Genomic DNA, 15045 nt, shown 5'->3' with positions numbered 1-15045 from the left:
TTACTGCTTGACTTGCTTGGGTTCTGCTTTCCTCTGCGGCATAAAATATTTTTGTTTCCCAAGGGCTAATTGCTTATCTTTTCTGTGCCAATCTCCCTAGCCATAAACCAAGGATAATAATGCACCCATGCTGTGAAGATAATTACATGTAACAATATTTACAGAGCTCCATCAAATCTTCCTTGAGCACCACAGATGTTCAAATTTCTGTAAAATACATTGAACATTTTCATACATTTGGCAGCATTTCTTTAGATTGTCACGCTTTGGCCTCAAAGGGCTTCATTTGAGCTGTGGCGAGGACTTGTCATACAGAACATCTGGAGATGAAACAACATCCATGATGTTCTTTCTCAGCTCTTGGCTGAATGGGCTGTACAAATGGCAGGCTCCACCTATGGGGTGAGAGCCACCAGCCGCCAAGGGTACAAGTCGGACTTGGAGAAAACTGGTTTCACCCCTAGAAAACCGCTGGTTTAGGTACTTTAGGTACTACTTACAGGATTTATAAAGCACTGCATTTTCTGACATCTAATGCTACATGATAATCAGCTGCGGCCACGATTTTTCCTTGCATGTACCCTCCAGTATGAGATTGAAAAATCAGACCCATCATGGCTGATATTTTACATTTTCCATTGCTACAACAGAATCAGTCATTCTTGGTGATAATAATAGCACAGAAGAGTCCCCTCAGTTCTTTTGGCACAGGAAATCCTACCCACATGTTGCACTGCAATGCATAAGACAATGGGAGAATATATCCAAAAGCCTCTCCAACATTTCTTTTTGCAGAGTACCCAAACGTGTGAGTAGCTATGCTGTCTGTTCACAGCTGCCTTGGAGAAGAAAAGAAAACATTTGAAAAAAAAGGTATGTTAAATACTTAGTGAGGTTAGTAAAAATAGTACAATCTGTGATTGCTACACTTGACAAAACTACAAAGGGAAAATGTACTACTTCTTTCTTTTTTCCTGGTAAGGCTATTTAAAGCTGCCTGATTGTTTATCAAGATGTATCTAACAAGCCTTTTCGTAGTCATGTGATTCCTTTGCCATGGAACTACATTTATCGCGCCGCTTTTTGTATTTTGCATTTTTAACATTTTGTATGGATTACCCTTGCGCTAAATAAAGAAAGAAAGAAAGAAGCATTTGTTCACTTTGGGAGGTACCATCTGGTTTGAGTTTAGTCAGGAGGAGGAGGACCAGTCTCCAGTGCAATGGTGCAGAAGGAGCCAAAACACCAGGCCGGGTGAGGCCTGTCCATGCAAAGCAACCCCACCGGCCCCGTCAGCCTCACCGAAACCACAGCTCACACCTGGGCGAGGGACGTGCAGGGCTCTGCATCCCCGCTCCCGCTAGCCTGGCTCTGAGAAGCAGTTAATAATTTTTGCCCTCTGGTGTCCTTTTTGAAACATTGCAGCAAGCGATTTAAGAACACAGGAATGTCTCTTAAAAGCATCCACAACTATGCCTGGTTATTTTGCTACTGCTAGAGCACAGCGAAGGCAAGGATTTACTGAAATCAAAATGCCAGCAGCTTATCAAAGGATCTGGAAGCTACACTAAAGGCATCTGCCTCTGCCTTTTTGAAAGTAATGCAGATCCCTGAGACACAAATGAGTATTGTCTTGGTAGAGTAGAAACAAGAGTCATATCCACTAGATTCAATAACTATCGCCTGACTGAAAGCTTGGGCTAGCCATTTTAATGGGCTCATTTCCCCAGTGTGCATGTGCCCTCATTACTGTCAGTGTTGGTGGGAGCTGTATATGCACAGCACAGCTGAAAAATCTTTTAGTTTTCTGTGTTTTGTCTAACTTAAGAAAGATTTTTTTCTGCAAGTATTTAATAGGAAATTCTGTTCTTGTTACTGAATTCAATAGGGCTGACTTTTTAAAAAACAGTCAAAGACTCTGGAGAGCATATATTTCTCCATGTGTTTACAAGAACTCCTACAACTCTCCTGTTTAGTTTAGGGAACGCTTTTGGTTTCATCCCTGTCAAATTCTATGAACATTTTCTATATTCAGTCAGTACCATCGTTCTTTAAAACTCAGATAAAATGGAAACCGCATTGCCTAAATATTCCATCCATCTCTGCTAATAAATTGATTTATTAATACCATAAAATCTCTCAACTGATAAGCTTAGTTATAGCACCAACAAAATGAAACCCACCTGGGAAAACTGAAAAGATATAATATCAGAGGTATTTTTAAAACTAGTTTGAAAATATTAATACCACAGTCCTTCTGGGTAGAGACTATGTAGTGTGGTTCATCCTATCTGTGCATGTGTGGGATTGCAGAACACATTTAAACAGTCATGTGGGGCTAGGAGAGTCTTCCCAGGCCTTCGATTCCAGCTGGGAGTCCCAAGTGACATCTTCAACTGCATAAAATTAAGTTACCAAGCCGGCTCCAGCACAAGCTCCAGCACAATCCAACCCCTTGCCAAACACTATTCAGTGATGTCCAGGGACATGTATGTCCTGGGGTGAGTTATCACAGCAGAGATTTTGTGTGTCTAAGGCAGGGAACAAGCCCTTCCTCTCAGAATACGCTGCCTGTAAGGTCCTCATGCCCCTTGTTAGCTAGAAGTGCGGGCATGCATGACAAGCAGACTTAGAATCATAGAATCATAGAATCATTAAGGTTGGAAAAGACCTCTAAGATCATCGAGTCCAACCGTCAACCCAACACCACCATGCCCGCTAAACCATGTCCCTAAGCGCCTCAACTTGCAGAGGTTGTAGAGACTAAGTGCCCCTAAAATAGAATGAAGCACAGATGAACTGCAATGTCTGACAACACACATGCAGCTGGAAGTACACTAAATGTTTTCAAAGAAGGTTTACCAAGGGTGGCTTTGCAGCAGTGCAAAAACTGCCCGTTTCTAAGGAAGGGTTCTTGAGGTAATATGTTCCAGCTGATCCTTCAGCTGAGTTTACTTGTCTTTGACAGTCTTTTTGCTCCCTGCATATGTGTATGTATATCACACAGGCTGAACTGTGTGACTCCCCCGATCTGGTATGCAGCTGGGAGCCATCATTGACCATCTGCTGAAGCCTGAAGGATGTTTCACCTGTTCCTTTCTGCCTCCCAAAATGGCAGAAAACTAGGCAAGAACATTTCTAATGGTAAGCTGAAAATATCTTAGTGGATGCAGGTGAAAAAGTGACTCTGTGCTGCTGTAGGACAGGTCCATACTGCTTGAGAAGTTGAGAATAAGCGTATGAATGATAAGATTTGCTCTAAGTGATGTGTTCTTGAAGGTAAGTTGCAGCAAAAGGCACACAGGAAGATGAAAAAACAAAGATGTAGAGAGGGTGTAGCCTTTACAGATAGATACAGCTTGGACCTCTGGACTCCTGACAGCAAAACACCCAGAGATCTGCCCTCCTATACATGTGGGGCCTGATTGCTTTCCCTTTCACCCCAGCAGCTTAAACCCACTCACTTCAGAATCGCTTATTCCTAGTGGGACGAAGACAGGGCGAGCCCATTGCTGGCAGAGAGCACAGTTTGACACAATTCATCCCCATCTTCATCTGCACCTGCAGCATCTCAAGTAGGAACACAGTTGCTGTAGTGCCAGTGGAGACTAAAAGTTGATTCAATCCATCTAAAATCAGACTCAACCTTTGCCACTCAGGGGGATTTATTGCTTTCCAGTAACTATAGAGAGGGTTTAGGATGCTGCCTGAAATGCATATTAGTCAGATAATCTTTAAGTGGGATGAAACTGGAACTCCTGTGTGGAACTGCCCAACACCTCTCAGCATGCCAGACAAGGAACAGCTGAAAAATTGTGCTCAGACACATCTGTGTATAAAATGTAGGCTGGCACTCATAATGTCATAAAGATTTAAGTGGCCTTTAAATTAAGTTTCTGCGGGAAGTCTGTAAACTTAGGTTCAGGGAAGAGAAGCTGCTAGAAACGGGAATTTCTTTTTTTTCCTGAATCTTTCTGCAGAGAACACACATAATTATGTTGTGCTATATTAACCAGCACATATACACTATTTTATATGCCATTAGCTTTCCAATGCCTTCCCAACAGTGCCTTAGCCTCCTGCCAATGTTTCCCCTCAGGCCACCAGAAGACCCTGCTTCCCAGGTTGGCACATTTCTCCTCAGACCAATGCCAAGAATTTTGAGCTGGGTTGCAATTACCAGAAGAGCTGCTGTGAGCCATTCAGCCTGCAAGTAATTCTGAAGTGAAGAAACCGTTTTAAAAGTGACAGGCTAAAAATAAAATTTTAGTAAAACCAAGATCGTTCTTTTGGGCTTGTGTAGGGAGACCAGTATTAGCAAGTATTTTATTGTACTGAATGCTGTTCTGGAGAATCAACACTACATACTCTAGCTTTGCAAAAGGTTTGTAAAAATTATTACCATTTTCAGCTGTTTCCATCTGGAGAGGCCCAGATGGAGGCTCATAAAGAGCCCTCATATTCCAAAAGTGCTGAGTATGAGGGAAAGATGAGATCTAACTGTGAAGTTCAAGCGAGCCATACATAGTTTCAAGAAGCCCCAGGGCTCAGAGCCCGTTTAGACAGAAGAGTTCTTGGACGTGTCTTGAAGCAGAGTTTGGGTGTCTAGAGACCTTTAAGACAAAAATGGAGTCATTTCACCTCTGGAGTTAGGCAGCACCTGAGCTGTGGTTTACAGGATTAAAAATGTTACTTTTGTATACAATTCTTGCTTAAACTCAAATCAAGATATTAAATCCTTCTTCATGTCCAGTAAGTCACATACAGTTTCATCTAAAAGCAAACATAACTTTCGTGCAGTTAATGGAATTTCTCACCAGGATATAAAAATCCAAGTGATTTTTTTTTCTTCACAGAAACGTTGTGTCATATTTACCAGTAAACAAAATTGTAAGATTTCAGCTCATTCTGCTGAGCTCAAATACAGCAGGTCACCCATTTGCTTAGCCTTGGTGCGGAAAACCTAGGATTAATATCATGAGGAGTGTGCAGTAATTGATCAGTATTGCTCAGCTGACAAGCTATGATTCACAACTTTTTTTTTTTTAAATGTGGCCCATTCTCCCATAACATAACCCTCCAATAGCTTATTATTAAATAAGTGATAATAAATTGTTTTATTTTTGAATGAGACTTCTTCAGAGGGTAAAACAGTCTCAGGGAAGAATGGGTACCCCAGAAGGTAATACACCAAGACAGAGGTCTAACAACAGAGTAATGAACTTTCCGCTGGAAGCACTTATCTTTCTCTGTTAGGAAAATACCTAGACCACTAGCCTAACTTAGATATCTAACTTTTAGGTACCTGAACCTAGGTAACCTCAATGCTACTTTGTATCATTCTGTAAATGCACACAGAAAATGTAATATACATTTTTCTGTATTACATGAGCTATGTAAGCACAATTGTGATAGATATTATTAGTACTAAGAACTAGAACAGATTTTTTTTACAGCTGCCTACAAAGAATTGTCAGCTCACCTTTACTGAAAAAATATTCCCAAATGTTTTTGGGTTTCTGAGGATTTCTCTTTCATAGCTTTGAAACTGGGCGTCTTCGCAGCTGCTTCAATCTCCATCAGTCAAGGAGACCCGGGAATACAGCTACCCTTCTCATTCCCAGCACCTGATTCTGATACAGATATTTGTACATAATTATATTTTGGCTGTACCTTTGGCAGAGTTACAGCAGTGTTTCTGTCAGCTTCACAGTTTTCCCTGAGTGGGCTTGCTGTGAAAATTCTTTGGGTCTCAGCTCCACTGAGGAAATCTAAGAGGCAGAATAGATAGGGAAGCAGTGGGCAGAGGCTCCTCCTCATGCAAGGCTATTTTGCCCATACGAAATGATGCGCATGGAACACACTGCATTACCACTAGCTTCCGGGAAACTCTAGTAGGTTCATCGACGCAGCTTATGAGTCCATACGTGCAAGAGCAAGTGTGCTGGGAAGATACAGGGGCATGAGCAGAAAGCACGCTTCCCAGGGAACCGACCCCAGTGGACGGGGAAATATTGAGCTAAGGAAGCAGGCTGTCTGATGGCAGGATAGCATTGCCGACATGCCTACCTATTTCAGACATTTTGAAGAAGACATTTAGAAGACATTTTTCATCTGAAGTAAGACCAATGGGAGAGGACACATGTAAGCAGTAGTTAAACACTTCTGCCCAATATATAACGTTTCGTGTTACTGCCATGCGGTTTTCAGTTCCATCTATAGAATATATATTTTACAGTTAACTCCTCAGTTCAGTCTCAGGCAGTTTAAATTCCATGACAAAATATTGGACCTTTTTCTTTTTTGTAATTTTGCCATATTGGGCAAAATTTCTCTCCAAAGTATCTTTATGTATCTTTTTGATGATGTTAGCTGGTCTGATTTTAAGAGCTATTCCATGCTATCACCATCTACTGATACCCATAGAAAATAAATGCTCTGTAATTTTGAAAATGAGGCCACTGCCTCTATTCATACATGGCCAGCATCGTCCAGACAACTTAGGAACAAAAATGAACCTCTAAGAGTTGTCCTGATTTTGCCGGAAGACCAAGGATTTACATCTACACCTGTGTGTGGATTTGCATACTTTTGGTTGCTGAGGATCGTTATGGAGAGCACTGGACATAAGTCTTGTTAATACAAAAGTGCTTTTGTTTGTGAAGGTTAGTTTCTTTAGCACATTTTTGTTCAAAGTTGGCAAAATTCCTCCTGTGCAAAATGATTTCACTAGAATTATGTCATATCCAAACCCAGTTTTTAGTCCTTCAAAATACATTTCAATGTATATGCTAAGAGCTCCTGCCTGAATGTTTTCCAAGAAGAAAAGGGTTTTTTCACTGGATAGAAAATTTTATGTAAAATGTTCCCGTTTTTTCCAAAATTATGTTTTGGTATTTCAGTTTTCAATAAAACCCAGCAACTGTACTGCACGAATATACATTCTTTGAATTTCACTTGCAGGAACAGCAATTTCCTGACCATTTCTATTTTGAAGCATCATTGAACTGATCTTAATGGGTCATTATGACCTGTTGTACATGATTTCAGTAATGCACTGACTAAAAGGTGAAATATGTTTTACTTTAAATAACATTAACCCCACCTCCTTTGATTCCTCATAGCTTATTGACTTTAGATAGTCGTCACTGAAATGCCTGTTTCATTCAACTGCACAGTCAAGACGATTCCCAAGCCACTGTTGAAGGGAAAAAAGTATTCAGCAACAGTGAAAGTAAAGATGCATTATGTAAAGAAGAAAGGGTTTCTTCTTCTTCACCGCTACCTTCCATTCATGACCTTAGGTTTATATTCAACTGTGGGACCTAGACTGTGAAGCGAGGACTAAGGAACAGAGGAGTACTGAAGCATAATGTCCAGGCACTAGCTGGGTGAATAACAGATTGAATTCTTAATTTTTCCCAACTCCTTGGCTGTATTTAGTTTTCTTTACAGTAAGCTGACTATTGAGGAATAAGATGGAAAACAGATTTTCTATATAGCAGGGGGATACTCAGAGGTGCTTCATTAGATTTCAATTCTGGAAGAACCTTCTAATTGAATTCTGCAAATGTTTTAGCATGTATGTCTGTGGTATAATTAACATCATTTATGTCCATAAGTACATGTTCTGTCAGAACCTTTGATCTCTGCATTTTTGAACATAGTATGGGGTTTTTCATTATAACAGTGTTTCTCATTGTCATGTTATCCCTTTTCCCCTCCAAAAAATGCCACTCAACAATTTTGCTGCCCCGTTTATGCAGGATATGGTACTCAATATGTCTTTGGAATATTTACAAATAGTAACAACTAAGCCTCAAAAATAGATAATCAGTATTTTCTCCATATTGCAAGGAGTCATAGCTGGTGAAAATTTTTCTTTTGATCCCAGAGCTGTAATATGCTTTTACTGAATCATACACAACTAACACGTTTTTAAAGTAATTTAGGGGGGGGGTAATATAAGCAAGTCTTCAGGTAATTACACCAGTCTGATTGCTGTGACGTACTTCACACAGGTTGTAAATGATTACACGTCCACAATAAATAAGGCCTAAAAAACACTACCCAACAAGAAGTCTGAGGACTATGTCCAGCCTGTCCTGATGTTTCAGTCCCGCCTTTCCTTCTCCCTTGGAGTCCAGGCAGAGCAGTTCTCTGATAAACAAACATTGCTCTGGTAGCCCAGATCCGCTTCTTACCAGCCATCAGAAAGTTGGTGAGAGATAGCAAGGGGCACAGGAACCAATGAAGAGTATACAGTGGCAACTCCTTTCATCAGGTTCCAGCTGCAGCAGCCAACATGTACGACAGAAGCCAAATGCACCAAGGCTCACATAAAAACAGCTCCTATCATTAAACACTGGGTCATTTGCTAAGAGAGCTTCACTGCTGAACCACATCACAACTGTCTTTTTGGAACCCTAAAAATAATACACGAGAATTATTTCAAAACCCAGGAGAATTCAGTGCTAAAGTGTTTGCATAACTACTTTTCTGGTGGAAAGACATAAATAACACAGTGTCAGAAAATGGATTATCTGCCAAAATTAGGGTCAAATTCTAATTTCATGTTCATTGCCAAAAAGCTAGGCTCACTTAAACTACAACTATTTTTACCTGTACGCACTATTAATCAGAATATCTTTCCAGACAATGGAAAGTACCTCTCCCATTCATAAAGCTGTGAAGTACTTATCCCAGGAGTAGAAGTAAAAGTAGAAGAAGAAGTAAAAGATGGCTGTATCCTTGATGTTCTGGATCTTATCTGAAAAAAAACCCCAAACATAAGTATGCAACTGAGTGGGCAGGAAAAAAGCTGTTAAATACTCAGAAAATATATATTTTTAACAGTGGCTAAAATTGTCAACTCTATTTGAAAAATAATCAATGTATACCATTGCTAGCAAGCCGTTTCTTGAGAGCAAAGGTATAAATTCATTGTTTTTCAAATAATGAATGAGTTTCTTGCTAAAACAACCAGACAGAATGCAGTAAACCTTAAATGATTGCAACTGGATTTTAGGTCTAAAGTTCCCTTTACAGAAACATGTCCGGTTTCGCCCCCAGCCTAAAAGGCTGTAAGTTCTAGCATATCTAGAAGATACGTTTGCCTTGCTGTGCCTGCTCTACTCTGGGTGAAGGAGAGCCCTGAGCTGGGAAAGCCATCTGGAGCGTGGGTGCATGACCCAGCAGGCAAGAAGCCTGTGGTGAGGGCAGATATTAGGAGATGCCTGAAAGAAGCAGAAAATGACAGAGCCAAGCCTCTGAAGCAACAGAAAAATTCTTTCTTAGAGACCCAGAGGCACCGGGGGTGAGGTTGTGCAAGACAGCTGGGACAATCTGACAGCTTGCTGCCACCAAAAGTGAGTGTTTTATGCTGCCTCAAAAAGCTGTGGGTGTCAGACAAGCACAAGAGCTCATGCAAAAGAAGGAGCAGACAACTACAGTCAGAAGAGGGAAGTAAGCCTAGCCTTTGGGGCAGCCACTAGCTCAAATTTCTCAGGAATATTCAGCCTGTGTGGAGCCTGCTGCAACCCAAAATGCCATGAAATGTTGCTGGACTGAGACAAAAAACTGTGAGGAGAAAGGAGATTTACGTAAAAGGTCTGTTATATTATTATGTTCTCACTCAGAAGAAACTGAGTTTCCGCATTTTAAACATTGATTGTCCTCTTTTAGCTAAACTGAATTGTAGCCCTTAGAAGTTTACAGCCCTCTGGGTGATTATGGTGTGTCCACTGTAAAGGAAAGGTCCAGATAGGCTCACCTCTAAGCTTTGGACGACTCAAAGTCCTTTCACAGTTAGTTTAAAGAGATCCTAGTCTGGATTATTTGGGATGAAAGAGGCCAGGAAGCAGCTCCCCCAGGAAATTTGAGGGAGCAGTTGTCTTTGGCAGGGATGAGCTGAAGGCAGCAATAACCTATGGAGCCATTATAGTTGCAGCTGCAAGAGAACGTGCGTCCAGTCTCTGCAAACAGCACTTTATCACTTCACATTCAGAAATGTATAATTACCCATCTAAAGCCTACATACAATCTCAGAAAAGACATTTTACACAGGAAATGGAAAACTAATCTGTATGAAAATTCTGTTAATAACAGTAGATTCAGATTGCCTCAAAAGGAAGATTCACCTTAGTCTTGCTTTGGAGAAGCATGAGTGGTGCAGGACATGAGGTTGATATCGTTCTTCTGGAAGAGAATTTTTTCATTCTCTTTAATGGGATTGGAAACAAATACAAGATAAACATTTCACTAGAAATAGATAATTCCATGGACTATAGATAAAACTAAAAAAACAAGCAAGAAAAAATATTAAAAGCTGTGAGGCTTAGGAAGGAGATGTTTTATTATAGCCAAGGTTTTCAGTCTGTATACCCATAAGCATACATAGACTGAGAGGTCTGGAGAAGGAAATCCTTTAAGTAGGGTTGGGTAACATCAGTTGGGAAACCATAAGATATCATAAATCAGAAACGACTGACGACGGTGTCTGTAGAAAACAAATGCAAAACAGTCTGGAATGAGGACTTAGTCAAAAGGGAATATAATTCACCAATTTCTGAAAAGAACATTAAAAAAATTGGAAAAATCAGTTAAAAGTAACAGTCTTCACAGACTAAAAGAATTTAGGTCCTATCCAAGGTTTTTACTGCTTTTCAGAGGTGTTTGCGTGCAACCATTACATTACCTCTTAATTACCAAATCCAGTTTCAGCCTTTTAACCAGCAGGAGAGTCTGAGCTCATCTCTCCAAGTATTATTTCTGTAATTTCTGCGAGAAATGTTGTTTTAGAAGCCAGAAGCACTTTCCCCCTGTCAAGCTGAAAGTCAGGCTGCATGTCTCTCAGTTTACTCATCATTCACCACCACACCAGCTAATTAAGTGGGTTGAATCTTGGCCACATTACATTTAAAATTAGCCACATAAAGCATTTTCTAACACAGTTCTTTTAAGATTGGTTGGAACTTCGAGATGTTATGACTTAAATGTCAAATGATATCTAAAATACTTCTGATATTTACATGAGACCTCACAATTTTATACCTTTCCTGTCTGAGAAAAAAAATTTCAGGTTGAGGATGAAGTGGATGTAATGCAGATCAAACATCACCTCCTCTTTTTTTCTTCAAATGACCTGTTAAGATATTTCTTTAAGTGATTTGGAGAAAACATGAAGGTATCCAGTAATCCCAAATGCTGGGATTGAAAGGCATGAGAAGGGAGAGGAAAAAGGTCCAAGAGTCTGGGTGGCAGGTGTGCCTGTACCTCCCCCCAGCACACAGGAATGACCTATGTCCTGCAGTGGAGGAGGTCCATGGAAACACCAGTCCTCCTGCCCTCCTCCTGCTCCTGTGCCTCCACAGCAGGCTGAAGTCATCATTAACCTGTCATGGGTGTTATTGCTGTGTTATGTGCAGTCACAGACTTCTGGACTGCAGCAATGGACTCTTAATCAAGCAAGCAAGACTCACCCATTTTAGGAAAGATGGTGAGAATCACATCATCACTCCTGGTTTCAAAGGATTTCAGAGCTTCCAAAGTTTCTGGGCTGCTAAGAGCCCTTAGGCCACAAAATACCTTTGCAGGAAAAAAAAAAAACAGATTTTGAGATGCCATCTTTTCATCTTAGTAAAGGCCTTTTGAATATTTCAGTGACTGTTTCCCCATTTCTGGTCAGTCTTGTTCCCTTGTTCAACTCCTTGTAGGCACTGAGATGCACACTGCTTTCTGTTATCTAGATAGCTTTTGATATCACCATGTATGTGTCCAGCATACATGCATCCAGCTCTGGAGTCATCAGCACAGGAAAGACATGGAATGGGTCCAGAGGAGGGCCACGAAAATGATCAGGGGAATGGAACACCTCTCCTCTGAAGAAAGGCTGAGAGAGTTGGGGTTGTTCAGCCTGGAGAAGAGAAGGCTTTGGGGAGACCTTATTGCAGCCTTTCAATACTTAAAGGGGGCTTATAAGATGGGGACAACCTTTTTAGCAGGGCCTGTTGCAACAGAACAAGGGGGAATGGTTTTAAACTAAAAGAGGGTAGATTTAGACTAGATATAAGGAAGAAATTTTTTACACTGAGGGTGGTGAAACACTGGAACAGCTTGTCCAGAGAGGTGGTAGATGCCCTGTCCCTGGAAACATTCAAGGTCAGGCTGGATGGGGCTCTGAGCAACCTGATCTAGTTGAAGATGTCCCTGCCCACGGCAGGGGGGTTGGACTAGATGACCTCTAGAGGTCCCTTCCAACCCAAATGATTCTATGATTCTGTGTAGGAAATAGTAAAAGGCATGTATTAAGGAATACATTAAAATGTTGCTAATTCCAGAATTATGGGGCATGGTGGCTTGTCTCTTTTCATCCATGGAAGCCCAGAGTTAGATGAAGTCCTGCTCTTCTGGGAATGAAAACCTACAAGACCAGAACCATCAGGTTCAAGCAAACACACCTCTTCATGCAAAACAATTTCACATGGGCAGCTCTTGCACAGAAGCAGGCTGTGAGTGGCCCATCAGAGCCGAATCTGCAACACTCCTTACTATTCCTGTCAGGGAGACATGGGACACTGCCTGGCAGCCAGAGCCCATCCCGCCACTCCAGCCAGGAGCAGGGCATCCAATGGGAACCAGGGCAGCCCCAGCCCCGGGCATCAGGCACCTCCCTGGGGACAGTGATGGGATGAGGATGAGCCAGGACATAGGTCCACGGATGGGTCCAGCTTGGCAGGGCCCATGGCCAGGTAGGGTAGGGCTATGGGGACCTGGAGACTGGCCCTGCCGCAGCATCGCTGGGGCAAGGGCTGACCACCCAGGGGGCTGACACGGGGTCCTGGGCCATGGGCAGGGTGGGGGGAGACCCAGGGGGGCTGGGCAGAGATAGTCAGGGTTTTGACAGGGCCTTCACAATTTCCCATTTTTGTAAATTACATTTTTGGTTGCTGGTTGCTCAGTTTTTAATCTTAGTTCGCTGTGAGAGTCCTGCAGATATATCTGTCTGGGAATGTGGCAGAGGAATCCCTCTTCCAAGGAACTGAATTCCCTTTGCCAGATGGAGTCGACATTTCCTTGGCTTTTGTGGTTTTCCAAAAGAGTGGTTGTGACAAGAGGTCGTGGAGCATGCTCTGTACAGATGTAGCAAGGACATCTACACCAGGAAGGAGGGTGTGGAAATCATATCTATGTAGCATAAATGTATTTATTGTCGAACAAATGCAGCTTTAATAGTTTAGCAAGAGGGTCATCAAGGGGCTTCTTTCCCCCAATCCTTCCATTCAAAAGTCATGGCTCTTCCCACTTGCCACTTACCTAACTGTCCCCAAAGAGGCCAACGGGAGCAAAACACTCCAGAAAACATACACTTGTTCATTACTTAAGAGTTCATGGCAGTAAGAGCTCCAGAAGTCCCACCCTACACCAAAGTGAGGAGGTTGCCAAAGTGTCAAAGGCCTTTCTGGCCTTGTTGTACAAATGTCAACACCAAGGTAGGTGTAGTGGATCTAAACCCAGACTATCATGCTCTCCCTGTACACAGACATTTGAGGGTTCAGACCCACACCACATATCCATGTCAAGCTCACTATGTCCCAGGAGGAGAGGCCCTGCATTGGTCCCTCTGCTTCACCATTGAGCACCTCAGGGGCCTCATTCACCATCTCAGGCCATGAAGCAGCCACAGGGATACCACTAGACCGGTGCTATGATGCCTGTGCACCATCTCCCTCTTGGAAGGATGCCAGGCATTCACTTGAGGCATATGCACATTTTATTTGGTTGCATCAAGCGAAGCACGCACCCTAGACCCAGCACACGCCTAAGAATTACTACCTGAATGCTTGGAGGTGCCAGGCAGATCTCTGGGTCATTTCTCTCTTTTCTCATGGGGAGGACACATGGGGACTGTCCACCTTTAGAGAATCATCTTTGGAGCACGACTTGCTTATATCTAGTCTAAAGTGCTGCTCGTCTGCTTATTTTCAGGCCTTGCAGTACACATCATATTTCATTTTTGCCGCCAGCTTTGTTCCTCCTAGGCAGTCTTCAAATTTTCGGTCCATTTCTTCATTCTGAGCTTTAGAGAAGAGATCTCTCCAGTTCCCAACAACCCCTGTGTACAACAAGAAGTACCAAAGACTGAAGGCAGCCACTCCTGAGAGGGGTTAATACCTAGGCAGCAATGGGGCAGAATCACTGCATACATGAAGCAGGAAGGATCTGATTTATGCCCCCAAGAGGTCTGATTGCCTGGGAGAGGCAAGGTAGCAAAGATAAGAAGTAAAGGCTGCAGCCAGGCCTCAGGGAGCATTGCTGGTGGGCTGCCTGTATGCCTTACCTCCCCAGAGCGGGTTTCCAAAGTGGTTTCATGAAGCTTTATACACAGAAGAGAGGGAAACCTGGTTTTGTCACAAGGGAAAGCTCATTTGTGAATGCCTCCCTCTGAAGGGGGAAGTTATTTGGGGCAGTGGGGTAGGTGGTAGAGAGGAAAACATTTAAATCCTTTCTTCCTTCAAGGAGTGGTGAAGGAAAGGGATTAAAGCAAGCCCATACCCACAGTAGTCAGAAAACAAAGACTGTTTATGCCATGGGGAGCAGCTGGGCTGCCAGAGCTCTGGCCCTGGCCCCGGGTCTGTGAGGGACCATCTCTGGGGCTACCACTAACATGCCCATTGGGAGGAACCATACTGAGACTATTCCTCAGCTCTCACTGAGGACGTAACAAGAAGACACCTGTGAGGCCAGAAAAGCAGTTTCCCATAGCGTTCTCCTGGAGAAACTGGCCGCTCATGGCTTGGACGGGTGTACTCTTTGCTGGGTAAAAATCTGGCTGGGTGGCCGGACCCAAAGAGTTGTGGTGAATGGAGTTACATCCAGTTGGCGGCCGGTCACAAGCGGTGTTCCCCAGGGCTCAGTACTGGGGCCAATTCTGTTTAATATCTTTACCAATGATCTGGATGAGGGGATTGAGTGCACCCTCAGTAAGTTTGCAGATGACACCAAGTTGGGCGGGAGTGTTGATCTGCTCGAGGGTAGGAAGGCTCT

At 42.7% G+C, this 15045-nt stretch overlaps 2 protein-coding genes across 2 annotated transcripts in view; both read right to left on the bottom strand.

Moving 5' to 3' along the window:
• The window catches only part of SMOC2 (SPARC related modular calcium binding 2), a 193741-nt gene extending 180080 nt beyond the window's left edge, over positions 1 to 13661 (bottom strand). Inside the window, exon 1 of the mRNA XM_009281804.1 lies at positions 13587 to 13661. Within this exon, the coding sequence (XP_009280079.1) occupies positions 13587 to 13661 (75 nt within the window). The remainder of the gene's footprint in view (positions 1 to 13586) is intronic.
• Positions 13662 to 13982: 321 nt separating this feature from the next.
• LOC103901001 (sulfotransferase 6B1) overlaps positions 13983 to 15045 on the bottom strand; it is a 4627-nt gene continuing 3564 nt past the window's right edge. Inside the window, exon 6 of the mRNA XM_009281803.1 lies at positions 13983 to 14113. Coding sequence (XP_009280078.1) covers positions 13983 to 14113 — 131 coding nt within the window. The remainder of the gene's footprint in view (positions 14114 to 15045) is intronic.

The sequence above is a fragment of the Aptenodytes forsteri genome, unplaced genomic scaffold (assembly GCF_000699145.1).
Source record: "Aptenodytes forsteri isolate BGI_AS27 unplaced genomic scaffold, ASM69914v1 Scaffold132, whole genome shotgun sequence".
Classification (NCBI taxonomy): Eukaryota; Metazoa; Chordata; class Aves; order Sphenisciformes; family Spheniscidae; genus Aptenodytes; species Aptenodytes forsteri.
The sequence above is the reverse complement of the archived record's forward strand: the minus strand, read 5'-3'. Positions and strand labels throughout refer to the sequence as shown.